The sequence below is a fragment of the Mastomys coucha genome, unplaced genomic scaffold (assembly GCF_008632895.1).
Source record: "Mastomys coucha isolate ucsf_1 unplaced genomic scaffold, UCSF_Mcou_1 pScaffold23, whole genome shotgun sequence".
Classification (NCBI taxonomy): domain Eukaryota; kingdom Metazoa; phylum Chordata; class Mammalia; order Rodentia; family Muridae; genus Mastomys; species Mastomys coucha.
In genome coordinates, this window is record NW_022196906.1 from 2,907,158 (window position 1) to 2,915,052 (window position 7,895).

Below are 7,895 nucleotides of genomic sequence, written 5' to 3' on the forward strand. Positions count from 1 at the left end.
TGTGGGTTGTTCTTCCTGTATTCCAGACTTCTACACTAATAACCATTTATCAGAGAGTGCATACCGTAGAGAGATCTCCTGTAATTTCTATGTAACCCAGCAGGTACATTTCACACAGTTTCAACTGAGGCACCTGTGAGCACCTGCTGTCTGGGCTCAGATCATGCTTTTCTGTCTTGAAATGTTAATCTGAACACCACATTGAGAAACACTAGAGCGTTCAGAAATGAGAAATAAGAGGCAAGCAGGCAACCATACTTAAACATGTTAAAAACCAGCGCTATAACTGAAAGAACATGGTCTTTTGCAAAGTGAGCCATCTTTCTGCCATATCACAGCAGTGCTATTATTCCTGAATGGATTGAGGAGTAAATAAATACTACAAATAGTTACTACAAACAGTTATATCTTTAAAAAAGTATCTCACACAGGGCTGCAGTTATGTGAATTATGAGTTTAAGTAATATCTCTAGAGAATTAAAAATACGAATGCATGGTATTGCAAAGTTTCTTGTGTTTGTCTGTTTGTAGGTTCTGAGTGAGTTATATAATGTCAGATAATGAGAACAGTAGTGTGCTTGCCTGGCCATTGTAGGTGACTGGCCACGTGGATTTCAGAGGAGGAGGATGGACAACCTCTTCTTCAGAGAAGGCTCAGTGGGACAGCCGACTTCCAAAGGCTGTGGTGTGATGAGGCTGGATGGATTTGGAGACCTTTTAGGTAAAATTTTATGTATTTATGTTTTACCTTTTCTCCTCCTTTCAGGTGTCTTATGTTTAAATTGTACCAGCATTGGTAAATCTATATAAACATAAGAGTGGTAAATCTATGTGAACATAAAAATATGATTTAAATTCTATTGTCAAATTACAAACAAAACAAAACAAAACAAAACAAAACAAAAAAACAGTTACAGCCTAGAAGTTTGGGCTGGAGACGTGGCGTAGCAATTAAGAGTACTGGCTGTTTTTCCAGACAACCTGGGTTCAATTGCCAGTACTCATAACTGTCTGTTACTCCTGCTCCAGGGGTTCTAAAATTCCGTTCTGGCTTTCAAGAGTACCAGGCGCACACAAGGCACACAGACCACATTCATTCAGAACACCTGTAAACATACATTTTAAAAAGATATAATTGTTTTAAGAGATGAATTGAAATGTTATTTGAGTGAAAATTCTCAGTTGGATATTTGTTGTGTGTACCCAGTAGTTCTGGCAGGTGCTTCTCAATTGTTCATAGAATGGAAAATTAAAAAAGAGGCAGTCATAGACTTAAAATACAATAAAATACTTGGTTCTAGTAATAGTTTTATAACATTACATTCAGTTCAAATCAAACAAACCATTTGAGCCAAATGTAATTTTATAAAAGTATTACTATAAAATAGTAATAGTTCATTACTGTTCTTTAAATTTGAATATTATAAACCCTGGGTAAATTGTAAATCGTATTATATCATGGCAGTGTGGCAGCATCACTTCTGATAGCAAACAGGAGTGCCAATATTTCTGAACCCTGCAGATTTTGCATTAGTTGAAAAATCTAAAGTTGTTTTTGATATTCTTTATGCTATTTTAACTATACTTTTTATTATAATTTTAAATACCTAACGCCCCATAATGCCACCCAAGGATTTGGTCAGTTATGGTTTTAGGCATACCAGGGATTTTTGGAAGACATTTGGTCAATTGCAACATAACCATCTAGCTACAGACAGTTAAGTATTTGCTTTGTGTCAGCGTAATCTCTGGTTTCCCTTTGAGTACATCCTCTGTACTCAAAGAACATTACACATGTCACCTTACCTTCTGGTCATTTCTATGGGGAGACTAAGAAGATCTACAGGCAGATGCTTTTTTCAAACTGAGACTGTTATATACTTAGCACAATTAAACTATATTGGGGATTTAATAAAATGTGCTGTTAACTCTTAATCATGAGATTGAAGTGAAGATGAAAGAAGCTTAAAACATATAAAGACCATGAACCTAAAAGGTCCCAGCTTACAATGTGGCTCCTTTTTCCTGTATTTATTCATTTCAGTTCTAATAGGGTGGTAGCTAAAATATCCACGGGAAAGAACTTAATATCTTAGTCATAGTTTCCTGAGTTTCAATACTGTCTATCTCATTATGTCCTAACCCTCTGAAATTTTATGTCCTACAATTTCATAATTTAAGTAGGTTGTATTTCACGAGTGTCCACATTTGCTATACTCCACAGTGGATATGGGGAGATAGAAAGCCAGTGGCTATAATGCACATGCAAGAAACATAGTCTGAATTAGGGAGTTCTGTTAATGTAATCCATCTTAGAGCTACAGTTGTCTTAGAAATATTGACTTAAATCTGGGGAGGCCTCAGTGTGGCCACATTGTGTTTCTACTCATAGGTAGATAGATGGCAAGCTGCTTTTAATCAAAGAAATGTTTATTCATAAGTATTCTCCAAGGTAGAAAAGCAACTTTAGCTGAGTGGTTTTGGGGGATGTTTCTTTGGAAGAAGCTGATTTGGAGTTTAAAACGCCTACATTTATAGGGTCACATCATTTGTTAGTTGCTATATGATTTCAACAAGTTTTCTGTTGACATGCCGTGATGGTAAACCTTTTTTTCTTTAGTTTTTAAATAAACCTTTAAGTTGAATTTGGGAGATAAAAATGCATCAATCTGGTTCTGTTCAGTCTAGTGAACTGACTAGCAATTATTAGCAAAATAAACAAGTTAAGTACCAGCTGGTAGATGAGTTGGGCCAGGTTGCTCGTGCCACAGTTGCTGGTAAGTCTCCTCAGTTATGGAAACACTGAAGAACGTTGACATGCACTAATAAGAGATTGTTCTCATCTGAGCTAAATTTATTAAAACAAAGTATTTCTTTTACGGGAGAATTTTGGTTAGGACTGAAAAGTATTTTTTACATAGTAAACCAAAAAGATTCTAGTTTTATGCTTCATGTGGCCCTGGAATCTGAAGACAGCACACTTGGTTATGCTTCATATGATAATTTTTGGCTAGAGGATGAACAAAATTTTTTAAAATACACTTAGAACAATATTCAGGAAATGTTGGTAAGTTTTTAATTACTAAAATGATATAAAAGTCCCGTATTACATACAGATAGTAGTAGTGCAAAGCAAACATGGATTACATATAGCTGATGACAATCGATTACAGAATAATGTATAAGTCTGTTGTGGACACTGTTTGCTTAATGACCTTCAAGTGTTTTATGTCCTTTGAGGAGATTGACTGGTACCCCTGTGGCCCTGTGGATGGAGACCCTGGGGGCAGGCTGGGTATGCACCATACCTAGTTCATGCTCAGAATCAGAGCTCATCATCAAACCTTTTTTAACTTTGACAGTGACATCTCTGGCCTGTGACCTCTCTTCCACTCAACCCTAGTCCACAGTGACGGTGACAAAACTTCTTTTCACTCTCTCTTGATGTATTCATGCATATCTACAATTTTAACTCACTAGGATGTCAGAATACTTGGTGATACATTTGTGTTTTGCTGCTGAACTTTTAACGACATTTGAGTTCATCTTCCTATTGTTCCTGATTGTATACTTGCTGGTTATCTACATTAGTGCTAGAAATTCACAATGAATGCTATATATCCCTTGACTGTAAGCTGGTTATGGTACAGAGGGAAACACAAATGACACTGAAAACACAGAAGGCTGATGAATCTTTAGGTTTAAAGAGAACACAAGAGTGATTGCAACCAGGAGGTTTGGTTGCAATGGGAGGAAGGACAGGTTTCAAAATGAGGCTAATGATAAAGCTTCTTGAAAATGGACATTTCTTCAGAATCTTGGCCAGCTACTTCAGACCAGATGGACAGTCTGGCATCCTGAGAACTGCAGACTTAGTCTTGGAAGAAAGAATGGGCTTTTGGCAAGTGAATATTGGCAAATGGGGCAGCTTATGTCATAGTATAGAAGAGGAGATGGCAGGCAGGGGGCTGCATGGTGTGGCTGGAGTTCATGACATATTAGGGGGGTTGGCTTTGAAATGTTAGGAGAAAATTAAAATTCAAATATTGATAAATATGCAAAAGCTTAAAAGGTTACATATAAGTTTGTGTGTGTGTGTGTGTATTTTATTTTATTTTATTTTATTTTATTTTTTTGGTTTTTCCGAGACAGAGTTTCTCTGTGTAACCCTGGCTGCCCTGGAACTCACTCTGTAGACCAGGCTGGCCTCGAACTCAGAAATTCACCTGCCTCTGCCTCCCATGTGCTGGGATTATAGGAGTATGCCACCACTGCCCAGCTTGTATGTGTTTTAACTCCAAAAGCACAAAGAATTGCCTCAACATGGATCATGCCTTATCAGGAAGCTTTTGTGGAGTTCTCCAAAAGATGACTATGCTTTTGTTAGAAGATGTTTATTATAGAGCTCTTAAATTTCCCATAGTCATCAATTCGATTTCAATTGTTGATCACATGATACAGTTAAATTAAGGAAAGGAAAAGGTACAGTGTAAGGTAGATATACAGATAAAATGCAATCAGTCACAAATTTGACATTGAGCTTGGGGAAAAATATAAATATGAACTTGAACATTTGAGCAAGCCCATTGTTTCATAAGAAGTTGGAAAGGGCTAGAGAGTTTCTTCAGTCATCAAAGTATCCACTACACGAGAACCTGAGTTCAGATTCCTAGAGCCTATGGGGGAACTGGGTATCACAGCATAAGCCTGTAAGCCTTGGGACATGGGGGCAGGCATGGAGACAGACACATCCTTGGTCCAGCTGTCCTAGCCTAGTGAGTCACAAAGTAAAAGTGGACAGTGATCAAGAAAAGAGACCTTAGGTACATGTATGTGTGCACACACGCACACACATACACGCGTACGTGCGGGCAAGGGTACACACACACACAGTACAAATATTCCTAACAGTAAAGCTTGACAGAAATTTCTGTGGGTTCTCAGAGATAGTGGCATTGTAACTTTGTCATTTGGGTGACGAAAATTTGTAACAGAAAGAATGTACAGAAGCAGAGAATTATTTTGGCTAACAGCTTCAGAGCTATGAGTCCCTCAAGGCAGGGAGGTTGTGATGGAGGAGAGCAGTTTACATTTTGGTGGCTAAATAAAGAAGGAGAGTGCAAGAAGGGGCAGAGGTAAGACAGCTCTAAGGTCATGTGCCAGTGACCTCCACCTGTACCTCCTCGTTATCATTTTACTGTCTCTCAATAATGTCTCTGTGTGATGGATCCACCAAGAGAACCACCCACTCATGAGGTTAGAGCCCTCAGGATGTGACTCTCCAGAAATGCCACCCCAGGCACACCCAGAAGTGTGCTTCATTAATCATCTATCTAAAGATAATAAAGGTCAGTTGTCAGTCACAGGGTTAAGTCCTGAGATCCACACTCATAGTAAATATGGTGGGTAAGTTCTAATGACCTTTTCCAGGAATAATGTGTGTGTGTGTGTGTGTGTGTGTGTGTGTGTGTGTGTGTGTTTAAAAAGAGTGATTAAGTATAATGCATTGAGAAGTTATCTGGTGTAGACTCTCCTGAAGTTGATGTTGGTAATTGTTGATGTTGACTATTCATGGTCACAGAATTTAGCATTGCCCCCTAGATGAGTCACAGATTTTAAAAAATGCATTTTATTACTTATTTTGTGCATGTGTATGTGTACAGACATATACTTGCCACAATGCATGCATTTAGTTCAGAGAACAACTTGGGGACTTGTTTTTCTCCTTTTTGCTTGTTCTGGAGATTGAATTCAGGTCATCAGGCTTGGTAGCAAGTGCTGTTGTCTATTGAGCCATTTCTCTAGGTTCTTGGGTGAACTTCTGAAAGGTATTATACAGCATGGATGCTGAAAATTGTATTGCCTTTGCAGATGCATATTTCAGTGTGTGATTTGTGTGCCATAATGTGTAGTCAGAGACTTTACTAACCAGTCGAGCTGTGTTTCAGATAGATCACACTAGTGGAACTCTTCAGGTTCCCCAAAATACTTATGTAAAGGGATCTCTAACATTCAGAAGTACATGACAAGATGCAGGTCTTGGCTTCCTAGATACTTCACATCACTTCTCTTTTAGCTGACGTTTCAAAGATATTAGTCCAAACCCTCATGTAGGAGGAATATAGGTATGAGTCCACTAAGACTCTTTCTCATGGAGCTATATAAAGTAAAATACAACTCCTGACCCTGTAAGTTTAATTATTAGCTGGGCTGTCTTGGCCAAGAAGCTTAATCCTTGAAGGGATCTGGTGAACATCAGGCATGCTATTCATACAGTTGTCCAGTGTAAGCTCTTTGACAATAAACAGTTTACACAGAAAGTGTGAAGAACCATGATGAAAATACAGCTCAGTAGTACATCAGAATTTATCACATGCACAAAAGACATGCCACAGGAACAATCTACCCACTAAAGGAAAGTGGACCATGTTGCAACTATAGAGTTAATAGTTTTAAGGGTAAATGCTTCATTTTCAGCTATAATTGTTTTTCTAAGTTGAAAGTCTGCTGTGGGGGGAGAAGAGATGGTTCAATAGTTAAGAGAATTTCCACTCTTCCAGGAGGCTAGGTTCAATGCTCAGAACTCACATGGGGTTTCTCAAATGTCTATTATTTCTACTTTCAGGGAATCTAGCACACACTGTACCCTCTATGAACACTCTATGTATGTGGTACACAGACATACATGCAGGCTAAACAACTACACACATAAAAAAATAAAAACATTAAAAACATATTGTGTAACAAAAAGAAAACATATGGTGTGTAAGTTGTTTTCTTTTTTTAAAAAAAATTATCAGTTACCATGCAGATCACCTTTAAGTATGACAGGCACACGTACCATAATATGATTTTGTGTGTATAGCCAGACTTCCTTATTGTTTGATCTGTTCATTTAAAGATACTGGTAATCTCAAGGTTTTGGCACATTGAGTGAGAGTTAAAATCTGTTTCTAGATATAGTATTTCTGTATAACTGTATAGTAATTGTTGATTAAAATCATAAAAAATTCTCTGAATTCATTATTTGAAAATAATCCATTTTATGCAGGTGATGCATTCCAGGGCTTCGGAGAAGATGATAATCAGAATGCAATGCCTTTCAGCACCTCAGGTGTTGATACTGATGGGTGCCACCCTGCTTGCCTGCTCAGTAGTCAGTCAGTGAAGAGCTGCAGTCACCTGCATGAAGACACCAGCTGGTGGTTTAGCCAACACAGTCTCACGAACCTAAATGGCATCCATCACAGTCCTGGCAAACTTGGTACAACTGGAATTCAGTGGGGCACATGTATCAAAAACAGCTCAGTTGTCAAGATTAAATCTGTTTCAATGAAAATTAGAAGAACTTACAACCCAAATTTATGTAATTTTATTTTAAATTGTAGTGCAATTTCCATAGTTATTTTTGAAAACATGTTAAATTTTTATATAGTTTTTTTAACCTAGAGTTTAATATTTTAGCCACAAGATGAGTATAGATGGCATGTTAGTGTTATGGTTTAATTAGTAAACTTCAATGTTGTAGAATTCTATAAAAGCAATCATGGCATATCATGGTGTGTTTCCTATTTGATTATACTAACATTAAGTGATTGTGTGCAGAATGCATAGTGTTTTAAAAGGAACTTGCCTTCTCTTTTGAGCATATAAATTATATGAAGCTGTTAGGAAAACTGAGGAGAGAATCTTAAATATTTATTTCTATATCCCTATGCTTGCTTATGTAATTTACAGATAACTTCTGCTAAAGACAGTTACAAGGAACAACTTATTTTTATTTACATATTTTTATTAGATATTTTCTTTATTTACATTTCAAATGATATCCCCTTTCCCAGTTTCCCCTCTGGAAAAAAAAACCCTGTTCCTTCTCCCCTCCCCCTGCTCACCAT

At 37.4% G+C, this 7,895-nt stretch overlaps 1 protein-coding gene across 1 annotated transcript in view; it reads left to right on the plus strand.

Moving 5' to 3' along the window:
* The window catches only part of Angptl5 (angiopoietin like 5), a 27,116-nt gene extending 19,564 nt beyond the window's left edge, over positions 1 to 7,552 (plus strand). The window contains 5 exon segments of the mRNA XM_031343581.1: positions 627 to 692; positions 694 to 733; positions 2,886 to 3,017; positions 3,020 to 3,067; positions 7,052 to 7,552. Coding sequence (XP_031199441.1) covers positions 627 to 692; positions 694 to 733; positions 2,886 to 3,017; positions 3,020 to 3,067; positions 7,052 to 7,449 — 684 coding nt within the window. The 3' untranslated portion in view covers positions 7,450 to 7,552.
* Positions 7,553 to 7,895: the final 343 nt, after the last annotated feature.